A 26,285-nucleotide genomic window follows, 5' to 3' on the forward strand; every position below is an offset into this window, starting at 1 on the left:
AAGAAATAGTGTATATCATGGCTAATGTGATTTATGGTGTGAAAAAAAAAAAGGATCCAAACCACCCAGCACATGCTCTTCCTTCTGCTGCCATCAGGAAAGGGTTCAGGAACAGTTGCTTCCACTCTACCATCAAACTCAACAACAAACTTGCTCATTTCAGGACTCTCATTTTTATTACTCTTATTATTTCTGAATATTTTTTCTTCTGTATTGAAATTAGTTTGTTTATATTTCTTTTATTGAGTACAGTTTTTTTTTACACTCCTGCTGAGTAGAAATTTTGCTGGCCCAAGGAAAAATCGCAATGCGACGTCATTTATGTAATGACAATAAACATGAACTTTGACCAATCACAAAAAAACCTTGCACTACACATTTTTAAAGAACATGCACACACTAAATGCATGATCCCTTTGTGTGTGGGGGTGGATGGTAAAATTCTGACCATCTTTCCCCCATCAATGTCTGATTTTTTTTTAAACTTCACTTGGGTCTCCTTTTAGCCTCTGTTTAAGAGAAAAAAAACCGAAGAAGGTGCGACATACTGGTAAATCTGCCCTTTTTGTAAAAATCTCCTTATTTCTGTATTTTGTGCATCTGTGGCAAAGAAATTTGTACAAATGACACTAAACGCTCATCTTCCAAGCCTTACCCACAAAAGCAAAGAGCAGGTGCCCGCTTTCCCCTCCTTCCCACTGCCGTGGGACCTGCACATCCCTCTCTACATGAAGGTTCCTGTCACTGGGCTTTCCCCTCACAGTGCACCTCGGGAACAAAGCGCGAAGACTCCCACTTGTCCACGTTCCATTGTCCAGGCCGCCGGCGGCAGTGGGTCAATCGGGGGGGGGGGGGAGGCGGCGGGGGGGGGGGGGGGAGGCGGCGATTGGTGGGCCCGACGCGAGGTTCGGCCAATTGGCATTGGAGTTAGTTAATTTCTAACACGTGATGTTAGAATTGTCCAATCATAGATGTTGGGTTTCTCAAAGAACCAATCAGGCAACGGATGTCTTAAATTTGAACAGAGGAGCGGAGCAGTTGGAGCTGGAGCGCTTGGACAGCGAGAGAACCTAAACGGACCGCTGGGCCTGTATTTCAGCCGCAGAGGCCGTGATTATGGCGTTCTTGTCGGGAATGGCGACGAAGGAGAATTACGACCCTCAACGTCTGTGCGTCAAGGTGAGGGGGAGTAGGGCGTGAGGTGGGAAGAGGAGGAGGGGAGTGTGGGGGTGAGGAACTAGGGGGAGTAGGGATTGAGGGGTGGGGTGTAATGAAGGTGGAGGAGGTGGTTGAGGGTGGTGGTGGTGGCCATGGAGGGATGGGGCAGTGGGCGGAGGAGAATGAGTGTGGTGGGGAAGGGCTATGCATTTGTGAGGAGAGACATGCGGCACTGGTGTCTGGGTGAAAGGGGAAGTGTCGGAGCGCTAGGGGAATGGGTGGGAGTGATGGCAAGAGAGATTGGGCTGATGCACTCGATTTTATTGCGCTTTCTTCTTCCACAGCAGCCAACTCCAAATAGGTTGGGTAGTCCAAAGTATTGTTTGAAGAAGCAGCTGAGTGGATCGTGCATTTCTGTATCGTCTTCTCTGTTGCCTTTACGAAGCATGTCTAAAGCTCCAACACCATCATCAACAGGTATACAGTATCAGAATGTGAGATTGCTGGTGTATGGAAATTCTAATAACGTTGATGGATTATTTTATTCCTGCTGTACTTTTCATCAAGGTCGTGGGAGATCTACCGTTTCCATACCTCTAAATTACTCAAGAATCCAGAAGTCGGGTGCTCCTTGCTTTCATTGTTCACCTGATCTACTTCTGTGCCAGTACCACATACTGTAAACTTTTTTGGTAACCTGTGTGGGGTTTTATTGAAAGTAAAATCACACCGAAATGCTGGAGGAACTCAGCTGGTCTTTTCAACACCTCCTTCTCCACCATTTCAGCCACTTCTTACATAATCCCACCACTAGACAAATATTGCCCTTTCCACAAGGACTGCTCCTTCTGTAATTCCCTTGTCTACTCCTCCCCAATTAATTGTCCCCTTGGGACCTACCCCAGTGACCACAGGAGTTGCTCCACTTGCGCCCACACCTCCTCCCTTACCACCATTTGGGGCCCCAAACAGTCCATCCAAATGAAGCAACTTTCACTTGGGAATTTGCAGGGGTCATCTGCATCTGGTGCTTCCTTTATGATCTCTTCTACATCAGAGAGACTGAACGCAGACTGGGAGATGGCCTTGTTGGGATCCTCAGCTCTGTCCACCACAATAATGTGGATCACCCAGTGGCCACCCATTTCATTTCTCCATCTTGTTCCATGGCTGACATGTCTGTCCACTGTAAATTGAGGAACAGCACCTCATCTTCTGACTGGGCACCCTCCAACCATATGGCATTAATATCGATTTCTGTGGCTTTTGTTAAAAACCACCCCCATCGCCTTTCCCTAATTGGTCTAAATATTTTGAATTTCTGTAATTTCCCTAATTGGTATTGGTCTCTCTATTCCATCTCCTTTAATACAAACATGATAAATTCTCACCTTGTCTCTTGCATCCAATTAACACCTTTTGTTGGCCAGCGTTGTCTGAATTCTGAGATTTCCTGTTTCTGGCTTATTCCTTGAAGAGCTCAGGCCGAAAACATCGGCACTATATCTTGTGTCCTACAGATGCTAAAAAGACTGCTGAGTTTCACCAGGGTTTTTTTGAAAGCCTTGTGAATTTCTAACTGTGCTGACTCAACTCTCCTCTTGTCTATTTTCCTTGTCATATTCTCAAAAGATCTTGATAAATCTGTCAAATATGTTTTTCTTTCATTCATCCATGTGGACTTTCTTTTCTCTTGGGTTCATTATAAATTTCAGCTTTTTCCCAGCATTGATGTTGGGCTAACAGGTCTTTTGTTTACTATTTTGAATTTCTGTAATTTCCAAAATAGTATGGTCAATGCGAGAACCAGATCATCCAGATTTATGAATATTTTACTTCCTATGTTCTTGATGCTGGAATCTGGAGCAAAAAAAGAACTGATTAAATGCAGTTGTTGGTTCAGCATTGGTTGGAAGAAGGGTGTTGAGGGTCTGCGAGAATTATTCCTGATCCCTGGGGTTCTTTTTCTTGTGGGTGAGGCAAAATTTCTACTTTATCAGTCACGCAAAAAAAAACTACTCAAGAAAAGATTCAAGAAATGTCAACAAGAAGGAAGTGCATACAAACTGCAATATAGAGTAAGGGTCCATAAATGAGTCTCTTGAGTTTGTTGGTTAGAGGAGTGGAACTGTATAAAATACGGTGCTGCAGATTGCTGCAGAAGTAGAAAAATAACCTGATGCATATGGTCGCAATTTTTCTGTAGCTACGGTGTCTGGAGTACAAAGAGGAGCGGCAGTACCCAAAAGCCAGCAGCAAGTGGTTAAGTAAGTATTTTGGTTTTTTTTTTAAAGTTTGCCTGAATTCTTAGTTGGTTGGCTCTTCGTTTGATCTGCACTTACAAATTGGTAGTATGTAAGATAGTGTGTACTAAGGACAAGAAATCTTGTAATACTTTTCCTGTTGACTTGAAACTATCAAATTCTGTGCCTTACTGAGATCTCCAAAGATCTATATCTAACTTGCCCATTCCATAAGCCGTTGCATCTCATCCATGCTACTACAGAGTGATTCTAGATTAGTTTCACTTCATAGGTGTCAGTGAAGTGGTCGGTTATTGGAAGCTAAAATTAGGGCGATCTTTAACAAATCTTCGCAGTGCTTTACCAGAAACTATTGCCTTGTAGTTACTTTGTTTCTACCCCTCCCAGTTTTCTACCTCTCAGAAAGTTTTAGGAAAGGAGAACTAATATTCCAGGGGTGGCTCTTTGATATAAAATGTGCGGCTCACAGAAATGTATTGACTGAGTCACGAATCATATATTATACATCAAAGAGCTGCATGTAGCTGTGGACTCTCACTTAGGCTCAAACCGCCCTCCCATCCAGGTTCCTGGTGCCTCTGCTGCCAGCTTCTGAAGCTCCGTCAGCCCTCCCATCTGAGCTCCTGATACCCTAGCCACCCTCCCATCCGGGCTCCTGATGCCACAACTGTGGATTTACCACCCGGTCCTGGCTGCCCACCCATCCAAGCTCATGACACCTTGAATAATACAGGTACTTATGGCAGTCAAAAGTAGTGTGTGGCGTGTGAGTATTGGTCGATTCCCTAAGTTTTACCATAAAAATTGGTCCACAAAGTTTAACTATTACATGCGTATATATACTTTCTGATAATTGAAACTAAACTACATAAGCTGAATAAATATTATGTAATTTATTTCTTTATATGCTATTTTTGTAACAAAATGTGCATCTATGAAAATGTGTATGTACTACTTTTTCATGTCTTGCGGCTCTCAAATATCTGAGGTTTATCGTATGTGGCTCTTGCGATAAGCAAGTTCAGCCACCCATGTAATATTCCCTTCACTTTTAGTTTTCACTTTGTATTTTTTCACTTTATTGCCTTGTGCATCAAAAATTAATTCCTTTAAAAGTGAATTCCTGCTTGTATTGTGAGGTTTCACTTGATCAAAATACTCTTTGGCTTCATCTGTAACATAAAAAGGTACACATTATGAGGTAGTGTAGAATATTCTGCCATATTACTGCTCCATTGTTGTATTTTGTATCAAACTGCCTGAAGTTGCCTAAATGGCTAAATGGCTGTGGGGGGTGAAATTCCCCACATGAACTGGTTTTCATTTTCTTCCCTGTCCCTTTTGTAAATTTGAATTTTGGATTTACAAGGTATATTTTAATATCAGAAACTGGTGCATTGATGACTTTGACATTGGACGCCCTCTTGGAAAAGGCAAGTTTGGGAACGTGTACCTGGCTCGTACACGGGAATTGAAGTTTATTCTGGCATTGAAAGTGTTATTCAAGTCCCAGCTTGAGAACGACAATGTTGAGCATCAACTCCGAAGAGAGATTGAAATTCAATCTCACCTCAAGTAAGTTTTTTTTTAAACCATTTCCATTTCTATTCTTGTTTTACCTCTTGATTTCCTGATTTTTGCAAGTGGAATTTGGATATTAAAGAAGCAGCAGAAGGCCATTAAACCTCTGGTCCATTTTACCATTTATCCTCTTGGTTCTGTATTTTCCCCAGTTAATCAAGTTTCAACAATTCTTTGAAGGGTTTGGAAAAGAATCCAAATTCTCCACACTACCATTTTGAATTAAAAAAAGTTCAGCCTCCTTATTCTTGAATACCCAGGATAAATATGACATTCCTGTTCTCATTACAATTCCACATTTCTATGATTTCTATGGAGAGGGAGAGTTGGAAGGGATTAAAATTCTCTCTGCATTAGCTTACAGAACTTCATTCAGAATTTTTTTTTTTTTTTTTTGCTTTCTGGCACATCACTGCTTTTTCACTCATAATTATTTAAGGTTTGCTAAGTTCATTTTCCTTGGATAAATACATAAATCTTGAAAATAAAATTTTGTGAATTGGGCACAGATATATATTTCCAAAGGCATTTACAATTGATGTCAAAATGCCTTGACTTTGGGCATCGTTAATGAACTTAAGATAACTTGTTCTGACTACCACCTAAACCTTAGTGTTTCTGTTTTGGAATTTAAGCAGTATAAATATTATGAAGTAATTGATTACTATGGGTGCTAGTTTGTTTTTTGAGGTTTGCTTATTGCGCATAGGGTGTTGTGTTGTATTTGAAGATAACGTCTGGAAAATTAGCAGTTTGTTGAGACATCAACATGTGAATACATTTGATTTGCAGTGGGGGATTTAATCTGCTGATTGTTGTGTTTTTAATCAAATGGCATCCTGTAATGCACTTTGCTTTCATTTCAGGCATCCAAATATCTTGAGGCTTTACAACTATTTCTTTGATCGGACAAGAATTTACTTAATGTTGGAGTATGCTCCTGGAGGAGAGTTGTACAAAGAGCTGCAGAAATGTGGTTGCTTCACTGAACAGAGGAGTGCCACTGTGAGTAGGAATAAGTAAATAACCTGCATTTATGTAAACTGATTGTCATGCTTGGAAGTGGAGATGACTTGTTTGAAGTGATGAATTAAGTAAAATTTATTCCCACTAAGCAGTTTTGAGCAAAATGTTTAAGGAATCTGTGGAGGGAAATGGAAAGTCACTGGTTTGGGTTGAGTCTTAGTGTGGAAAGAGAAGATGGCTAGTACATAGAGGGTGTCCCCTGCCCTTCTCCTCTTGGATTCCTCAAAGAGCTCACCTTTTTCAAGCCACATCCCAGAGTCTTCAGTCTCTCATTTCCAAGCAATGTTTCTGCTTCCTTATTGGTGACCTCAACCCAACAATTTAGTTTTTTTAACTGTTATTTTTAAATGAAATACTAATTAATCTAAATAGTGGAATATGGGAATGCTGGAATTTTAAATTTGCAATTCAATTAAATTCATAAGAATGTATCTTATGCCAAAAGATGATTGGAAATTAACTGCAGATGCATCACTAAAATTTATGATCTGTAATAGAGTTTTGTTTGTCCTGACATCCCTTCATGGCCACAATCTATGCCCTCTAACGCTGTGCCTCACTTTGGATTGAAGCCTTTCATACCATAATTGTACAGATCACCAAAAAGCTTGTATCCCATTTGACAGGTGAACATGAGACTGATGGTTCACTGGGAGTGTTCCTAGCTTCCTTTTTTTTAAATCACTTTCAAAAAGTTCCTTTGCACCAATAAGTGTTGTATGGAGTGATGCTATGTGTTTAATGTTGCAGTACATTTTGGAGCTGGCAGACGCACTGCAATATTGTCATTTAAAGAAGGTCATTCATAGAGACATCAAACCAGAAAATCTGCTGGTCGGTCTTCGTGGCGAGCTGAAAATAGCTGATTTCGGTTGGTCTGTGCATGCTCCTTCATCGAGGTTTGTGATGAGTCTTTGTGTTGGGCTTTTTGTAAAATATGATAAATTTCAAATGGGACATTAACAAAAGCTGTAATTGAGTAACTGTTACACTGTGTTTAAATGACCTCTGGCAACATGAAATCCCACTTGTTAATTTGGACCCTGAGCTTCATTTATCTGTGGAAGTTACCACCTCCTAATGGGAAGCTTTTTCACTTAGACCCACTGAATTATCATTGAGGAAAAATGAAGGGATTATGTGGATGACCTAGCTTTCCAAATGATTATTTTTGTTAACAGGCCTTTGATTTTTGAAGTGTTCAGCCCAGCTGTCTTGATGATCGAAGCAGGTTTTACCATTATGCTAGTAAAATAGAAATTTATTTTTCAGATGTTTTATTTAATCCTTGTTTGACATACTTGACCTCTCACTTATTTGTCATCTTAAATACTTGCAGCTTGCACCAGAACCTGCTCTTTGTACAGTAGAACATGGCCAGAAAATTACCAGCACTGGATTTTATTGTGCCCATATGGAACCATAGAACATTATAGTACAGAAAACAGTTTCTTTGACCCTTCTAATCTGTGCCGAACTATTATTCTGCTTAGTCCTACTGGCTTGCACCCAGTCCTTAGCCACCATACCCTTCCCATTCATATACCTATCAAAATTTTCCTTCAATGTGAAAAAAATTACTCCATTATTCTCTGTGAAGATGCACCCATAAACCTTTCCCATTTCACTCTTAACTCATGTCCTCTGGTTTGTATCTCACCTACCCTCAGTGGAAAAAGCCTACTTGTATTTTATCTGTACCCCTCTTAATTTTGTTTGCTTATCAAATCTTCCGTTATTCTTCTTTGCTCCAGGGAGTAAAGTCCTAATCTATTTAACCTTTCCCTATAACTCAGTTCCTGAAGTCCAGACAACATCCTAGTAAATCTCTGCGCTCTTTCCATCTTATTCATAGGTTTCCTATAGATAAGTAACCAAAAGGCACACAATATGCACCACTTAACATCCACAATGTGTTCTGTGAAATTGGCTGTTATATGATGTGGATGTTGTGCCAACACCATACTATATACTTAGCAGAGCAATATGGGACATTGTAGTGTATCTGTAAACTTTTTATTTGTAAGTAGGGATCAGTGTGGGGTCTGACTGGGCTGTGGGGAGAAAGTGGGGCAGTGGGATCAGCGTGGGGAGAGAGCGGGGCAGTCGGATCAGCGGGGGGAGAGAGCGGGGCAGTCGGATCAGCGGGGGGAGAGAGCGGGGCAGTCGGGTCAGCGGGAGAGAGCGGGGCAGTGGGATCAGCGGGGGGAGAGAGCGGGGCAGTGGGATCAGCGGGGGGAGAGAGCGGGGCGGTGGGATCAGCGGGGGGAGAGAGCGGGGCGGTGGGATCAGCGGGGGGAGAGAGCGGGGCGGTGGGATCAGCGGGGGGGGGAGAGCGGGGCGGTGGGATCAGCGGGGGGGAGAGCGGGGCGGTGGGATCAGCGGGGGGAGAGAGCGGGGCGGTGGGATCAGCGGCGGGAGAGAGCGGGGCGGTGGGATCAGCGGGGGGAGAGAGCGGGGCGGTGGGATCAGCGGGGGGAGAGAGCGGGGCGGTGGGATCAGCGGGGGGAGAGAGCGGGGCGGTGGGATCAGCGGGGGGAGAGAGCGGGGCGGTGGGATCAGCGGGGGGAGAGAGCGGGGCGGTGGGATCAGCGGGGGGAGAGAGCGGGGCGGTGGGATCAGCGGGGGGAGAGAGCGGGGCGGTGGGATCAGCGGGGGGAGAGAGCGGGGCGGTGGGATCAGCGGGGGGAGAGAGCGGGGCGGTGGGATCAGCGGGGGGAGAGAGCAGGGCGGTGGGATCAGCGGGGGGAGAGAGCGGGGCGGTGGGATCAGCGGGGGGAGAGAGCGGGGCGGTGGGATCAGCGGGGGGAGAGAGCGGGGCGGTGGGATCAGCGGGGGGAGAGAGCGGGGCGGTGGGATCAGCGGGGGGAGAGAGCGGGGCGGTGGGATCAGCGGGGGGAGAGAGCGGGGCGGTGGGATCAGCGGGGGGAGAGAGCGGGGCGGTGGGATCAGCGGGGGGAGAGAGCGGGGCGGTGGGATCAGCGGGGGGAGAGAGCGGGGCGGTGGGATCAGCGGGGGGAGAGAGCGGGGCGGTGGGATCAGCGGGGGGAGAGAGCGGGGCGGTGGGATCAGCGGGGGGAGAGAGCGGGGCGGTGGGATCAGCGGGGGGAGAGAGCGGGGCGGTGGGATCAGCGGGGGGAGAGAGCAGGGCGGTGGGATCAGCGGGGGGAGAGAGCGGGGCGGTGGGATCAGCGGGGGGAGAGAGCGGGGCGGTGGGATCAGCGGGGGGAGAGAGCGGGGCGGTGGGATCAGCGGGGGAGAGAGCGGGGCGGTGGGATCAGCGGGGGGAGAGAGCGGGGCGGTGGGATCAGCGGGGGGAGAGAGCGGGGCGGTGGGATCAGCGGGGGGAGAGAGCGGGGCGGTGGGATCAGCGGGGGGAGAGAGCGGGGCGGTGGGATCAGCGGGGGGAGAGAGCGGGGCGGTGGGATCAGCGGGGGGAGAGAGCGGGGCGGTGGGATCAGCGGGGGGAGAGAGCGGGGCGGTGGGATCAGCGGGGGGAGAGAGCGGGGCAGTCGGATCAATTTGGGTATATAGTATACAATTTCCTATAGCTAGTGTTTCCGGCCCCAAAACCCAGCAGCAATAGATATTCACCAAGACTTAAACTTGCTTAAACAAAAGTTGCTTTTAATTATCTTTAAGCATGAAAACAGGATCAAACTCTAACATTACTATTAACTTTACCTAACTTAACCCCCTTCTAATTCTAAGCGCACGTGTATTAATGTTTGTGTAAGTTCAGAAAAGTTCTTAAATTCACAGTCCAATCTCACTTCTCACTCCTCCAAGTTAACTGGTATCGGGCAATTCTTATACTGTGCACAGAATTTAACATTAATGAACCTTCACCAGTCTTTGGTGCTTGAAAGGTAAATGGTTACCACTCAGGAAGGTTCTTGTCAGTGTTCAGAGAGATTTGTTACTAATTGGGCACAAACTGATTCCTTCCTATCAGCCACTTCAGTGTCTTGCTGAACAAACTTGCCCCATCAGGGTTTTCCAGATGATAACCTCTTTCTACCAGGTCACAATAGAGTTCCTTTTTGTTTCCCTTATTTCAAGTTAAACATTATACAGTCAGCATCTCCTCTTGTATGGATCACAAGGGCTTTGAAGAGGCTGAACTAAGAACTCACTACCCATCTTCAAAATGGGATTATTTCACAAGCTTGTCATGTTCCAGTCCCAGCTGCTGCTGGTGAACTGTAGAACTGAATTCTCTCTCTCTCTCTCAGAGAAAACCACATGACCCTCTTAGATCAGCAAGCTGCATTCAGACAGACTGCGGCACCGGACCTAATCTTCCTATTCTGTTCATATGTTGTTTTCCAAAACAATAATCCATTACTTCACAGCATGTCCAATTAACACCTACTTGTGAAGTTCTTATAGGCATTCTTCAAAGTTTTGCAATGGTACTCCGAGCCTGGACTGTCTGGCTTGAACAGAGCTCTGGCATTTTGAATGAGATCCGTTTTGAAGTGTTTGTATTTGTTTGTGACCTACGCTTTAAAGAAACCCCACAATTTATCTCTTTAATATAAAATGTAACATAATCTGACACATTAGTGATCACTTTTTCTAAGTTGCTACGGACTTGCTCATGGTAACTGAATAATTATGGGACCACGGTTGGTCGTTACCCGATCGGACATTAAACGGTGCATACCTGTACTCCAAATTTGGCCTCACCAATGTCTTATAGAACTTTACCATTATATCCTAACTCCTATACTCAATACTTTGATTTATGAAGGCCATTTTGCCAAAAGCTCTCTCTTCAACCACTTTCAGGGAATTATGTATCTGGAATTCCCACATTCCTGTTCTACCTCAGTTCCATAAGATTTACTGTGTCTTTCCTACCTTGGTTTGTCCTTCGAAAATGCAAAACCTCACACTTGTCTGCATTAAATTCCATCTGCCATATTTCAGCCAATTTTTGCAGCTGAAACCCTTCCTTGATGTCCATACCACCACCTCAAATTTACCATATCCAGATTATTGATCTAGATGACAAGCAATGGTCCTAGTACTGAGGCACATCACTAGTCCCTGGCCTCCAGTCTGAGAAGCAATCCACTACCACTGCCTGATTTCTCCTGTATTGTCAATGATGAATCCAGTTTACTTCTTTCCCATGAATACCGTACATCTGAACCTTCCTGTCCAACCTCCCATGAGGAACCTTGCCAAGGGACTTGTTAAAGTACAAATCAAGTACCTCTTATCCAAAATGCTTGGGACCAGATGTTTTGTTTTTTTCCAGATTTTAGCATCTGCAGAATATCAGTGGTTAAACAGCAACAACAAACAGCAACAACAAACAGCAACAGGCTTTTTGAACACCAACATGATGCCACAAGTGGAAAGTTTACATGAAATAATGTTAGTACTTACCAAAAGAAACTTGATCTCTGCTTACAAAAGAAGACGCTGCTGGTCCCCGCTCCTGCCCGGGAGCCCGATGCAACCTCAGCTGATGTTGAGAATAGAGTCATGATCACTAACTGCAGCCAATGCTGAAGACTTGGACCCAGCTCTCTTTGGCATCATACTGGTGCCAACAGAGCGTCAGAGCCCCAGATCATCAAGTCAGATGTTGAAATTTTCCCCACTTGTGACATCATTTCAGCACTTTAAAGATCTTCAGATAAGGGGTACTTGACCTGCATATCCAATCTTTTAGGACACCTTCCAAAAATTTACCTACTCTTTATATCTGATTCACCGGCCTATAATTTTCTGGGTTACTTTTGGAGCCTTTTTTAAACAACAGAACAACATGAACTAACCTCTGATCCTTCAGCACCTCACCTGTGGCTAAGGACATATATTTCTGCCAGGGCCCCTGCAATTAATGCACTGGCCTCCCTCATGGTCTGAGGGAATATCTTGTCAGGTCCTGGCAATTATCTCTGAAATATCTCTGATACCCATGTTTTCTGAGGTCCAGTAGCCTCTGTCTAAGAGTCATCTTTATTCTTCTGATTTTTCCCACCCACCCACCCTGGAATGGCCCCTGGTCTTGCACATTCTCCACAAAGTTCTGATGTAGTCTGACCTTTGCTTTTGTGATCTAACCTTCCCATCTGCCACAGTGGGATTTCTGAGCAAGGATTTTAAATGTGGTATTGTGGAAAATCATGCTGGATCTTGGATTTTTTTTTCATCATGAGGTTGAATCTGGAAGGGTGATTTGGTGAGTGTGGGGTAGTTCAATGAACAAGACACTGTGCAATGCTGGTGATATTAGTTGGAGGGCAAAGGAATGGTCTTGATGCTGTCAGACCTGCTTCTAGCTTGCTATAAGAAGATCCTGCAAATTAAATCCTTGCAGGAGAAAGACATTCTGTGGGACTTTGGATTACCTGCCTCCAGAGATGGTTGAAGGACGGATGCATGATGAGAGAGTGGACCTGTGGTCCCTGGGCATTCTGTGTTACGAGTTTCTTGTAGGACACCCGCCATTTGAATCTGGATCTCACCAGGAGACCTATCGAAAAATCTGTAAGGTGAGAGGTTATGCATAAAATTGTTTATACGTGTGTCTAAGCCATATGCACTCAGTCCATAGCCTTCCATACCCCTCGCGATCCTGTACCTGTCTAAATTTTTCTTAAATATTAAATTGAGCCCACATTTACCATTTCAGCTGGAAGCTTGTTCCCCACTCCCACCACTGTGTGAAGAGGTTCCTCCTAAGCATTTTGCCGTTCACCCTTAACCCATGTCCTTTGGTTTGTATCTCACCTGCCCTCAGTGGAAAAAGCCTGCCTACATTTACTCTATCTCCCTCAAAATTTAAAAACTCCCATCAAATCTCCCCTCATTCTTCTACGCTCCAGAAAACAAAGTCCTAGACTGTTTAACCTTTGCCTGTAATTCAGTTCCTGAAGTCCAGGCAACATTCAATTAAATCTCTGCAATCTTTCTATCTGATATCTTTCCTGTAGTTTGGTGACCAATACTCCAATGTCTAAAACAACTTTTCCATATCATCTCAACCCCAATTATCAATACTTTGATTTATGAAGGTCAATATGCAAATTGCAACCCTATCCACCTTTGATGCCACTCTCAGGGAATTATGAATCTGTATTCCCAGATCCTCTGTTATACTGCACTCCTCAATGCCCTACTGTTTACCATGTATGTCCTTTCTTGGTTTGTCCTTCCAAAATGCAACACCTCACACTTGTCTGCATTAAATTCCATCTGCCATTTTTCCTGCTGGTCAATATCCCTCTTCAAGCTTTGAAAACATTCTTCTGCACATGACTCCCATGTGCAGACTTTGTGATTCAATTTATTGCATTAGTCTGGACTACATTTTGAGCACCAGCAAACTTTCCAGGATCCATTACAGTTTAAAGGGTTAGCAAACACTTGTGGTTGTCATGGGTTGGTGTTTTAATTATTTTTTTGTGAATTTGCTCTATTTGTAGTGTATTGGAACTAGTAAATGCTGGAGCCACTGCAGGTCAGGCAGCTGTGTTAAACTATTTCATTCTGGTTCAACCTGGATATTAATTTCTCCTGTCTTGTATTTCTAGTACATTTTTGTTGAAATTGATATTTGGATTGGAGACCAGTGACAAGCGGTGTTCTCTGGGGATTGCTGCTGGATCCATTGTTTGTCATCCAAGTTCTTCATACAGCTGACAATGAAGTTAACAGGATTAGTAATTTTGTGGATGACACAGGAATTGGTAGTGTAGTGGACAGTGAAAGTTGACTGAGTGGTTTTCTTTCCACTCGCATCTTTTCTTTTAATCCCTATGCCATAGGTGCTCTGTGATTTTAAAAAGTTTGAAAACCACTGGTGTAGATGAACTTTGGAACAAGGAAGACAGGTAGAATTTAACTCTGATGAGCATTTTGGTAGGCTAACACTGGACAAGGTTGTAGTGTATGCTGGGGCCTGGAGAGAGAGTGTTGTTGAACTGAGAGTCGGTAGGGGGAGTGGGGTTTCAGGATCAGGGACATTACATAAAAGACACTGAGACCACACTCTTGGAGTGTGTAGTTCTGGTCACCCTGCTATAGGAAAGATATCATTAAAATGGAAAGGATGCAGAAGAGATTCACAAGAATGTACAGCAACTTGTCAGCTTGAATTATAAGGAGAGGTGAGGATTTTTCTCCCAGGAAGCAGGAGGCTTAGAAAATTGCAATGAGCAATTGGTAAGTCTTTTTGCCCAAGGTCAGGCAGTCTAAAAATAAAGAGCATAAATTACGGGAGAAGGGAAAGATGTGAAAGGAGTCTGTAGGAGTCCTCTGGCTTGAGCTGCCAGAGGAATTGGTAGAGGTGGATATGATGATGTTTAAAAGGCATTAAGACAGGCAATTTAGAAATGTTTAAGGGAAGAAGGGCCAAATACAGATATGTAGGACTAGCTCAGGTAGACAAATTGAGCTGAAGGGCCTGTTTCTGTGCTGTAAAACTGCACATTTTTGTAAAAACTGAAAATGTTCAACGTTTTAATTTATAGGTCGAAGTTCAATTTCCATCCAGCATGTCAGAAGGAGCAAAGAGCCTGATCAGCCAATTACTTCGCCATAATCCAGTACTGAGACTTCCCCTCAAGGATGTGATAGAACATCCATGGGTGAAATCTAATGCCAAGAGACTCCTTCCACCAGAATGTACAACCTCAGAGAATTAGCAACTGCACTGATCCAAAAGCTGTCTGTCTTGTATTTAAAATGTGCAATTCATGATGTGTAGCTTGTATATTATATGCCTTTTTCTTTAAGCTCTTCCTCCATCCCAGTTTCTGTCATGCACATTTCTGTTGTAATTTGAACTGCATCCTTGGTTTCGATTTGGGCTTTTATTATCTTCAATTTTGCTGTTTATTTTGTTCTTGTGTTACAAAGTGGTTTTGGCTGCAGGGAATTATTTGGTCTGCATCTGAACCTCTTTACCTGTTTCCTGAGGCTCATGGTAATTCAGAGCTAGTCAGGGTAGCTGCTTTTTGTCCAAGCAGTTGCTAAATTGTGAAAACAGAACTTGTGTTTTAAAGTTTTACTTGTGTTCATTTGCAAATAAATAAATTGAATCTTAAAATTGTCTTTTGGAAAGTTTTTCTTGTAGTTTTTTTAATAGGATGGGTTTTGAGCAGTAGTTTTTCAAACTTTCCACTTGTATACCAGTTTAAATAATCCCTATGCCATAGATGCTCTGTGATTAATAAGGGATTGCTTAAGGTGGGATGTGAGTGGAAAAAAAGGTTGAGAGCCACTGCTCTAGACCGAATTGTTACTGAAATATTTTGCTTCAGAAAAATTGTCATTGGCCCATTTCCTTTGGGGTTATGAAACAGTGCACATAACAAGTCAATTAGGTACGATTAAAACAGTGGTTTTCAAACTTCCCACTCACCTTAAGGTGGGATGTGAGTTAAAAAAGGTTGAGAGCCACTGCTTTAAAGAGATATGGGCCAAATGTAGCTGGGGAGGGACATATTTGTCAGCATAAGCAAGTTGGGCTGAAGAGCCAGTTTCTATGCTGTATGACTAACTGGACTTGGACATCTACATTTCCTTCAATGGCCTAGAAAATAGATTCTGCTCTAGTATCCTTGGCCTAATGTTTATCATTGAATTCCTGCACCTGACGGTCTGTCTTGTGGAAAGGCAATTAACCATTTCTCTAGTGACACAAGGAACATGGAAGTAAACAATCTTATGAAGGTTGTCAGGAACCTCTTGACGAGGAGGTTTTACAAGTTGATAGTGAGCCAACGTTGTTTGGTGCTGCTCAAGTCATTGGATCTGTTGACAAAATGTATCATTGTAGTGGTGAGTGCTTGATCTCTACATGTCACCAGCCTCTGATGGAAATCACAAGATCAGAAAACAGATGCCTACAGCACCAAGGCATAATTTCATACAGGCAGTTCTGGTAATCAACTTTCATCCCAAAAGCAGATAACTCTTATTAGAAGGTTAATTGTTGGATCTTGTTCCAACTTAGCTGTTGTACTTCCTGAATAATAGGACTTTGATCACATGCTGTACAGTTAGATTGGGTCAGCTTTTAATAGGACCACACTTTTCGATTAGCTGTAATGAGGTTTGTGGTTCTGTAGCTGGGAACAGCGTTGGATAGATGCAAGTCTGTGTGTTTAACTTGGAGCCAAAGCATAAGGCAGAATTGGATGATACGACAGGCGAATATGTGATTGTATAATTGATGCAGGGTTTCAGGTTTCTGGATCATTGGAATCTCTGAGGAAGTTACAATCTGTACAAAAAGGATGGATTACACTGAATTGGAAGGCAACCAATATCCTGGTAGAGAGGTTTGCTGGAGTTGTTGGGGAATGTTTAAACTAGTTAAGCATGGAGATAGGAGCCAGAATGATGGGGCAGAGAATAACAGATGATGGAAGGGTTGATGCACAGTGCAGTGAGATTGTGAGGAATGACAGGGAACATAAATGTAGTCATTTGGAAGGATTGAAATGTGTTTATATGATTGCAAGAAGTATTAGTGATAAGGAAGATGAATTTCAACCATGGGTCAGTGGAAAAGTTAAAACCTTGTGTTTTTGATTCTTAGTTAATTTGTGCCGTCTCTTTAAGAGAACTATTGTTTGTAGTGTTACCATAGTGACTGATGTAATATGCCATAATATCTGCCCAAGCTCATGACTTGCTCTTTTTCCATAAGGAGAGAAGGAAGTGTGAGCACGAGGATATATATAGATATATATTTGTATCTCTATATATCTTTACATTTTATAGCAGTCTTTAGCTATTGCTTTTGTTATGACAACTTTTAAGTAAAGTCTAAAGGACTATTCTTTAGCAGTAAATGCTTTGTTATTCACCATTATGAAAGTCTTGTGGCGAAGCTATGTAAAATGTTTATCTGTTCCATCAACAAAATAAAACTACATAAAGATTGAAATTTGGGATATCGCACCTCATGCTTTGGAAGATGATACTTTGAAATTAGGATATTATTAGAATAAGGGAAGTGTCATCTACAATCAGTACATGGAATTGTAATGTGGAGGTTATGTAGTATTAAAGTGAATATTAAAATAATTTATGTATTAAAGTGAATTAAAACACAAAATGGAAGCCTGATGTTTGAAAGATTAAGGGGAGGCACTGTGAATGTATTACAAACTGGTACGACCTTCACGAGTCACCAGCATCTGAATGCAGGCAGTGCAGATAAGAGATGTGTTTTTGCACAGTATTCTGAAACAATATATTATTCAACCTTGATATGGGGAGGGGGCAACAAGGGGAGTTTACCTTCCATGTAGAATAATGATGGGGAACTCTGGCAGGAAGGCTGGATAATCCTTGGCCAGCACTTCAGTGACGCGGGGCCCTGATGTCAGCACCAGGGGCTCATCAAAGTGTGACGGCAATAAACCATTCTCATTTTTCAAGGCTTTGGTGTGTATGTCATTCCTCTCCACACTTGCGTAGCGCAAAAACTACATTGATGACCCCGACAGGTCCGATCAGGAGTTTTACCTGAAGATGACGGATCAAGCAGAGCCAGCGACCATCCACGCTGTCTCTCTCAGTCGTTTGGGTGTGGCAGCCACACGTGGTTCCAGGAGACGACACCTGCTACTGTGACAGAGTATTTAGAGGTGATTTGGGAGGATTGTTAGAGCAGGTTGAGCACAAACATTTTAAAACAGAATTTTTGCAGAAAGCAACATTCAGCAGCGTGCCTGGGAGTGCATGGGATCTTTGCAGGCAGAGGAATACAGCTTTGCTCTCAGAGAGGGAGGGAGTTGAGAGATAGAAAAATCAGTTCCAGAGGGACAAGCTGGCAAACTTTGGAAGACCACAAAGGAGAAGATGTGCTGTCTGAAAGAAAGAGGATCATCTGGAGAACCCTGAAGGGGGCAAGTTTCATCAGCAAGACTGATTGGAAAGGAATCAGGTGCGGATGTCCTGGGAACAAAAGAAATCTCTGAAAACCATCCAGAACCATTTGCCTGTTAAGCACCAAAGCCTGGTGAACTTTATTAATGCTAACTTCTGTGCACAGAACAAGAATTGCCTGCAACCAGAGTTTGAACTGTGATCCAAAGAACTTTTCTAAGCTTATGTACACATTACACACACCTGCGCTTAGCATTAGAGGGGGGATTAATTAGGTTAGGTAGGTTGTAAGTTGATAGTAATAAGTTAAAGTTTAATTCTGTTTTGTTGTTCAAATATAATTAAAACCTCCTTTTCTTTAAGTACCCCTTTGTGTTGTGGTATGTATTGCTGCTGGACTCCACAACACATTGTGAGCACACTCGATCAAGACACAACAACAAGGGTCGTAGATTTCCTACGGCAGTCTCCAGAGCAAGGCAAATACGCGGCCCTCAAAGAGCTACTAACCCACACTTCTGCTTTCCCAGTGTAAGCGTGCTGCCCGATTGCTGCATATGGACAGATTGGGTGACAGGGCCCCGTCCACCCTAATGAGAGAGAGGCTCACTCTAACTGAGGGCCACAAGTCTTGCCTGCTCTCTTCGAGCAGATCTTTCAGGAACAGCTGCCCGAAGATATCTAAAACTTGCTCACAGATGTATTGAACATTGGTTCAGGCAATGCAGCAAGCTCCAGCAGTTGAACCAGTGTTGGGTCAGTCGGTGCGGCAAGCTCCAGCGGTGAGCCCAGTGTCGGGTCAGGTGGTGCGGCAGATCCAGGTCGGGAGGGGCGGCAAGTTCGAGCAGCGAGAGGGGCAAGAACCACGATGTGCTGAAGGCAGTGACGGAGACCATGAAAAAGCTTCACAAGGCTATGAAACCCGGGATAAACCGTTAGTGAGGCAAAGTAAGCAAGAGGGTTTGGAGCCCTCCCTGCAGGATGTGATGGAGGCATTGGGCCTCATGGAGGACAGACTGTTCCAAGCAGTGGACAACAGAGCCCAGGACATGGGGGAAAGTTAGATAGGATGCAAGGGGCCCTCTCAGGGCTAATGGGGAGAATGTCAGATGTTGAGGAAAGAATGGGGGCAAATGTTTGTATCTGAATGGGGGCAAGTCAAGACATGATACATGGGATGGAAGACAAATTGGACACACTGATGAGGGAGAGGGAACTTATTTGGGGAAAATTAGATGCCATTGAAAACTTCAGCTGGATAAATACTATAAAAATAGTGGGATTAAAAGAGGGCATGTGAGGAATTGCTTGAATGGTCTGCACACACACATTTTAAAACAAAAGAATTTTTGCAGAAAGCAACAAAGTAGCAACATTCAGCAGCTTGCCTGGGAGAGCATGTGATTTTTTTTTCAGACAGGGAGAACAGTTTTGCTCTCTGAGAGGGAGGATGTGAAAACAGAGAGAAAGGAGACAGAAATCAGTTCCAGAAGGACAAAGCTGCCCAACCTTTGGAAGACCGTCTGGTTAAAGGAGAAGGCTGGCTGTCTGAAAGGTGACCTGAAAGAAGGAGGGTCATCTGGAGAACCTGAAGGGGGCAAGTTTCGTCAGCAAGACTGATTGAGAAAGAATCAGATGCGGATGTCCTGGAAAAGGAATCTGAAAAGAACCCTCCTGAGCATTTGTCTGTTAAGCACCAAAGACTGGTGAACTTTGTTAATGCCAACTTCTGTGCACAGTACAAGAATTTCCTGCAACCAGTGAGAGAGGACTGTGATCCAAAGAACTTTTCTAATCTTAAATACATAATACACACATCTGCGCTTAGTATTAGAGGGGGGATTAAGTAGGTTAAGTAATAAGTTAAAGTTTAAATCTGTTTTCATGTTCAAATATAATTAAAAACTACTTTTATTCAAGTACCCCGTTGTGTTGTGGTGCAGGAATGACTTATGAGGAAAGATTGCGCAAATTGGGATTGTACTCGCTGTAGTTTAGAAGATTGAGAGGGGATCTCATAGAGACATATAAAATATAAAATATAAAATTCTGGCAGGACTGGACAGAATGGATGCAGATGGAATGTTTCCAATGATGGGAAAATCCAGAACCCGGGGCCATCGTTTGAGGATAATGGTCCTAAATGGTTTGCCTGAGATGAGGAGGAATTTCTTTACCCAGAGGGTGGTGAATCTGTGGAATTCATTGCCACAGAGGGCAGTAGAGGCAGGTTCATTAAATATATTTAAGAGGGAATTAGATCTATTTCTTCAGTGTAAGGGTATTAAAGGTTTTGGAGAGAAGGCTGGGACGGGGTACTGAACTTTAAGATCAGCCATGATCTCGTTGAATGGCGGAGCAGGCTTGAAGGGTCAAATGACCTACTCCTGCTCCTATCTTCAATGTTTCTATGTTTCTATATCTATTGCTGCTGGTTTTTGGGGTCCTCTGGACTCTAACATACTAAAAAAAACCTGCCACAATTTATCTCCCAAAATCTTATCTATATACAATATAAAACACAACAAAACGCAATCACACTTTCCTCCTACAAAGGAATTCTAACTCTTGAGTTAAAATTCAATGATAACTAAACTAACTTTAAAATCACTAAAGTGATACTAGTACACAATATCTTTTTTTTCTTTCTTTGGCTTGGCTTCGCGGACGAAGATTTATGGAGGGGGTAAAAAGTCCACGTCAGCTGCAGGCTCGTTTGTGGCTGACAAGTCCGATGCGGGACAGGCAGACACGATTGCAGCGGTTGCAAGGGAAAATTGGTTGGTTGGGGTTGGGTGTTGGGTTTTTCCTCCTTTGCCTTTTGTCAGTGAGGTGGGCTCTGCGGTCTTCTTCAAAGGAGGTTGCTGCCCGCCAAACTGTGAGGCGCCAAGATGCACGGTTTGAGGCGTTATCAGCCCACTGGCGGTGGTCAATGTGGCAGGCACCAAGAGATTTCTTTAGGCAGTCCTTGTACCTTTTCTTTGGTGCACCTCTGTCACGGTGGCCATTCAGGCCCATTCAGAGCCACACGGTGGCCAGTGGAGAGCTCGCCATATAATACGATCTTGGGAAGGCGATGGTCCTCCATTCTGGAGACGTGACCCATCCTAGTACACAATATATTACATATTATAACAATGTAACCCAATGTTGAGTCTATATTTCTGTATATGATCAATTTTAACATCTTGACAAACAATCTACTATCACATTATTTGTACCTCTGATATGATTACTTTGCAGATTATATTTTTGCAATATTAAACTCCAGTTTAACAAGCTTCTGGTTTTTTGAAATCTTGTTTGTTTTTCAAAAACACCAGAGGATTGTGGTTAGTAAATATCACAATTGGTTCCTGAGAAGTACTGAGATATACATCAAAATTCTGCAGAGCAAATATTATAGGCAACAATTCCTTCTCAATAGTGGAATAGTTCTGTGATGAACAAAATCATTATTTATTCTATTTGAGGCACAATTTTTGTCTGTTTGTTGCTCAAAGCAACTCATAAGCTTTCAATACTGCTTCCTTAACAGTATCATAATTTGCCACTTGCTGTGCAGTCAAGCTAGAGGATGCAATTTCTGCTTTTCCCTTCGATACACTTTGGAGCATAAGAGGCCATTTTTTTGGCCATCTTGAGCTCACAGCAACCTTTTCAAAAAGCTGAAAATATGTATCTATATCTCCCTCATCAAAAGGAGGAACTAGATTTACCTCTACTAGCCAAAATCCTCTCCCCAGGATGTACAGCCTCAATTATCTTACCTCACTCTCTCTCAATTTTTAACTTCTCTGTCTTTCAATCTTTTCCAGGTCATATTTTCTTTATCTTTCATCATCCTCCCTCCGTTTTTTTATCTAAATCTTACTCACATTTCCTCTGTTTTTCAGTGTCCTCTGCCTCATTTTATTGTTTCTGCAACTCAAAGTTCCGATTCTCTTTCTTCCAACACCATCAATTTCTCCAATTCCAATTGTAACTCAAAAGATCTATCCTCTGAAAAATTATCTAAGTCTTTCTCAACAAATTTTCCCTCACCTATAAAATATTTCACTCTAATCCTCTGTGTTTGTATTTTCCTCATCCAATGCATGACTTCAGACAGCTTTAATGCCTTAGAAATAACCATCAGTTTCTTTTTTCTCTTGCTCTGCAGTTCTGCAGGTAAGGGTTGTGACAAAAATGTATCAACATCTATGGCTGGTGTTTTTCCACACAAAAGCTTTAAATTAGCTTGGAAAAACTAATTAACTAATAAATTACAAAACTACAAAAGTTTAAGATGTCAAATTTTTCAATCTGAACGGACAATCCCCCAATGTTACAAGCCAAAAGGATGCCAAAGCCTAGCAGTAATAGATATTCACCAAGACAAATGGTTACTTAAACAAAAGTTGCTATTAATTATCTTTAAACATGAAAACAGGATCAAACTTTAACTTATTACTATTAACTTACTTAAACCACTTCTAATTGTAAGCACACATGTATGTAATGTGTATATAAGTTCAGAAAAGTTCTTTAATTCGCAGTCGAATCTCACTTCTCACTCCTCCAAGTTCACTAGTTGCAGGGAATTCTTATACTGTGCACAGAATTTAACATTTTATGAATTCCACCAGGCTTTGGTGCTTGAAAAAGGTAAATGGTTACCACTCAGGAAGGTTCTTTTCTGTTTTCACAGAGAGATTTGTTGTTCACTGGACACAAAGTGATCCCTTCTAATCAGCCAAGTCAGTGTCTTTCCAAAGACACTGCCCCATCAGGGTTTTCCAGATGATAACCTCTTTCTTTCAGGTCATCACAGAGTTCCTTTTTGTTTCTCTTATTTCAAGTGAAACATTAGGCAGCCAGTCCTCTCCTCTTGTATGGACCTCAACGACTTTGACCTCAACGACTAAGCACTCACAACCATCTTCAAAATGGGGTTTTTCCACAAGCTTGCCAGCTGCTGCTGCTGAACTGTAAAAACTGCAGAACTGATCTCTCTCTCTCTCTCTCTCTCTCTCTCAGAGAAAACCCTGTTTGACTCCCCCTCTGCTTCCAAAACCACCTGACCATCTTAGAACAGTAACCTCCACTCAGTCAGCCTACAGCTCCAAACTACTCCTCCGAGTTCTTTCATCTGTTACTTTGCAAAAAAAAAACTAATCCTTTAGTGAAGTCCCTTGGTCACTCCCCAAATCCTTTGCAATGGCATTCAGAGCCACCCTGTCTTGCAGTGTTTATATGTGACCTACACTAAAAAAAAACCTGCCATACATTATCTCCCAAAATCATATATATATACAATATAAAACACAATATACACAGTCACAAAACATTCTGGGAGTCTAAAGGAAATTGGTGGAGGTGCACAGCCTGTTATAACGAGGACATAGTCACCAATGGAGGGAGGGGCTATGAGAATTTGGATGGGGGAATTGTCTGGGGTTAATTAACTTTTATTATAGTTTGTATTTTGTCTTTTTATTTCACTTTGATTAGTTATTTGTTTCTTTGTCTTTTTTTTTCCTTAAGGTCTGGCACGGGTCTGGTGGTTAGGAGCAGACAGCTGAAGGCCATCATGGATGAGAGGGGGACTTGGGGCAGTAGAGGTAGAAAGGAAATACAACTCCAACAATCCCCAAGATAATGGCTAAGAGGATAAAGATTGTTATTTTTAATGTTAATGGTTAAAACGGATCACACGTTAAGAAAATGGGAATAGACCTGACCTTCTTCCGTCATGAAACCCACCTAATGGAACGAGAGCATCAAAAGTTAAAAAGACAATGGGTCAGCCAGGTAATACCCTCCTTGTTCTATTTGAAGGCAAGGAGGGAGGCAATTCTAACAGGGAAGAGTGTTCTGGTGAGTGCAGGATGTGACCGCAGATAAAATAGGTAGATTTATAATGGTGCACTATCAAACATACTCAGAATCCTGGACCTTAATAAATGTATATGATCCCAATGTCGATGATAAAAAAATTTACGCAGGACATTTTCCTGGAATTGGAAGAGGGGAGGGAGAACATTCTAATTGGAGATTTTAATTTCTGACTGGATCCTGTTTTACACATGTCAATAAAGAAAATAGTGAAAACAAGAGCAGCATGTGCCACCATTGATGGTAGGAAGTAGCTGAATTTCATCAATGTATGGAGGCAGAATCATCTGAAGGAGAAGGACTATTCCTTCTACTCAAGGTTGCATGACTCCCTTCTCTAGAATAGATATTTTCTTGGCCTCAGACCATGTAATCATCATGGAAGCTAAGTATATAGCCAAACTTCTCTCAGAACACACACCTCTGATAATTACGATTGAAAAACAGGTTACAGTATACAGATGGCATCTTAATGCCGGAGTTTTCTAGTTTCATAAGAAAACAGACATATTTTGTGAGGCCAACTGTACCTCCACTCCAGATAAATTCCTCTTATAGGACACCCTCAAAACATATGAGGGGGGGTCAAATAATTAGATATACTAAAACAGTAAAGAAAGAATATGAGAGGGAGTTGGGTGAATTAGAGTAAGAAATTACTTGAAAAGGACTTTCAAAAATCAGGCTCAGAAGATCAGTACAAAGTTTTAGCAAACAAGAAGCTGAAATACAACATGTTTCAAATGTATAGCATGGAAAAGGCCATATTTCGGTCAAAACAAAAACATTTTGAATTGGGTGAGAGAGCCCACAAGGTCCTTGGTTGGCAGTTGAGGACAGAGCAAGCCTCAAGAATGATCAATGCGATACAAACTGGGGATGGTAGGATCCCTTACAAGCCAAAGATAATTCAGAATTGGTAGGAAGGTCAGATAAAATCGGTGAGTTCATGTCCAAGATAGAATTGCCAAATTTGGACCCAGAGGGGAGAAAGGCCTAGATTTTCCCTTCACGGAAGAAGAGATAGAGTATTGAATTTGTTGCACAGGGCATGGCAAGATGGCGTAGAGTCTAGACGTGTAATCTCGACCTCTCTGGCCAGACTTAAGTACCCGTTTTTTAACCCTTTGTTTTCAAGTTTAAACTTTTTAAATTTTAGTTTAAAGTATTAAGGAAATATTATGGCCATTAATGGTAAAAAGATTAAACTTCAAGTGCAGAAGAAGTTACATTTTCGAAGTGCTGAAGTTTTGGGGCCTAAACAACTTGATACAGCTTCAGGATTAATTTCTTCAGTGTCTAAACCACAAAGACTGCCTGTGGGAGCTGAAAAAAAAAGTCTACTACTCACCAAGTGAAGGATGGTGCTGGAATTACTCGTTCTCTGGAAGAAGATGCGTGTTCCCAAGAAGTGGATCCTGATTCTGGTTGCCTTTCGATTTTAACGGAGGGAGCACGCAGGAAGACGACTCCATTGTTGGAAATTCATCAGGAAGCATTTCAACCTGAAGATATCACTTTCCTCCATGATTTTGCGCAAAAACAACAAGCTGCGGGGGGAGACCAGCGATGACCCCCTGAGGAAGTCAGGGTGCCATCGCTGGGAGTCCAGACCCGCAGTAAAACCTGTAAAATGCCTTTGTTGAGTTGCAGCAGGAGCTGCAGTTACCTGGTTCTGCCACTACGTCAGAGAAAGCAGGGCTGAGCTTTGATGAGTTACAATGTATGCAGTTAAATGCATACATGCAACCTTTAATAAATGAGATGGTTCAAATAAAATCAGTTCAGAATTGAATACAGTTAAAGCACGTGTGGATGCATCTTATGAAGAATTTTTTAAAATTCAGACTGCTTTTTTGGACTGTAAACAACAAGTGGTTTCTAACACAGCAAAAGTGTTGAAGGTTGAAAAATCAGTCATAGAATTGGGAGAACACGAGAAGGAGCTAGAGGGGAAAATAGACTACTTGGAGAATCAAAGTACAAGGAATAATGTGAAAATCATTGGTTTGCCAGAATGTATAGAAGGACAAGATCCTCTTCGTTTTTTTTTAAAGACTGGATCCCACAAGTACTAGGGCAAGAATTTTTTTCTGGAGGCTTGGTACTGGAAAGAGCTCATAGAGCTTTAAGAAGAACACCTTTACCTGGTCAACCACTGAGACCGGTAATAATTCGATGTTTGAATTATTTGGACAGAAAAGCAATACTTAGACTAGCAGTGCAAAATGCGAGACAACGACAAACTCCGTTATTGATTCAGAATAGCAGAGCTTTTTTTTAATCCTGACTTGAGTCAAGAGGTCATTCAATGTCAATGTGGATTTAATCCAGTTAAAGAAGTTTTGTGGCGTAAAGGTTATAAGTCTACTTTTCGCTACCCGGCGAGACCATCAATTTTGGTTTTTTGAGAATGATGTGAAGCAATGATTTTTGCTGATTCATTGCCAGATATAAGAGGACAAAGACATATTCCACCATTGTCTCCTAAAGAAAAATCTGGTTGTTCTG

General features: G+C 42.5%; 1 protein-coding gene and 1 long non-coding RNA gene across 4 annotated transcripts in view; one reads left to right on the plus strand and one right to left on the minus strand.

The window, feature by feature from the left end:
• Nucleotides 1–830, minus strand: part of LOC138736102 (uncharacterized) — a 14,854-nt gene extending 14,024 nt beyond the window's left edge. The window contains exon 1 of the long non-coding RNA XR_011340089.1: nt 656–830. This is a non-coding gene — a long non-coding RNA (uncharacterized lncRNA). The remainder of the gene's footprint in view (nt 1–655) is intronic.
• Nucleotides 387–15,102, plus strand: LOC138736098 (aurora kinase C-like). Of its 3 annotated transcripts, none has more exons than XM_069885017.1 (9): nt 387–550; nt 1,026–1,179; nt 1,503–1,635; nt 3,365–3,425; nt 4,809–4,997; nt 5,870–6,008; nt 6,780–6,928; nt 12,370–12,544; nt 14,525–15,102. In XM_069885017.1, the coding sequence occupies exons 2-9, from the start codon at nt 1,117–1,119 to the stop codon at nt 14,696–14,698; spliced, it is 1,083 nt and encodes a 360-aa protein (XP_069741118.1). In that variant the 5' UTR covers nt 387–550; nt 1,026–1,116; the 3' UTR covers nt 14,699–15,102. The 3 variants fall into 3 exon arrangements, with proteins under 3 accessions (XP_069741118.1, XP_069741120.1, XP_069741119.1); XM_069885019.1 differs by having other exon boundaries at nt 1,506–1,635; XM_069885018.1 differs by lacking the exon at nt 387–550 and having other exon boundaries at nt 1,006–1,179.
• Nucleotides 15,103–26,285: the final 11,183 nt, after the last annotated feature.

The sequence above is a fragment of the Narcine bancroftii genome, chromosome 6 (assembly GCF_036971445.1).
Source record: "Narcine bancroftii isolate sNarBan1 chromosome 6, sNarBan1.hap1, whole genome shotgun sequence".
Classification (NCBI taxonomy): Eukaryota; Metazoa; Chordata; class Chondrichthyes; order Torpediniformes; family Narcinidae; genus Narcine; species Narcine bancroftii.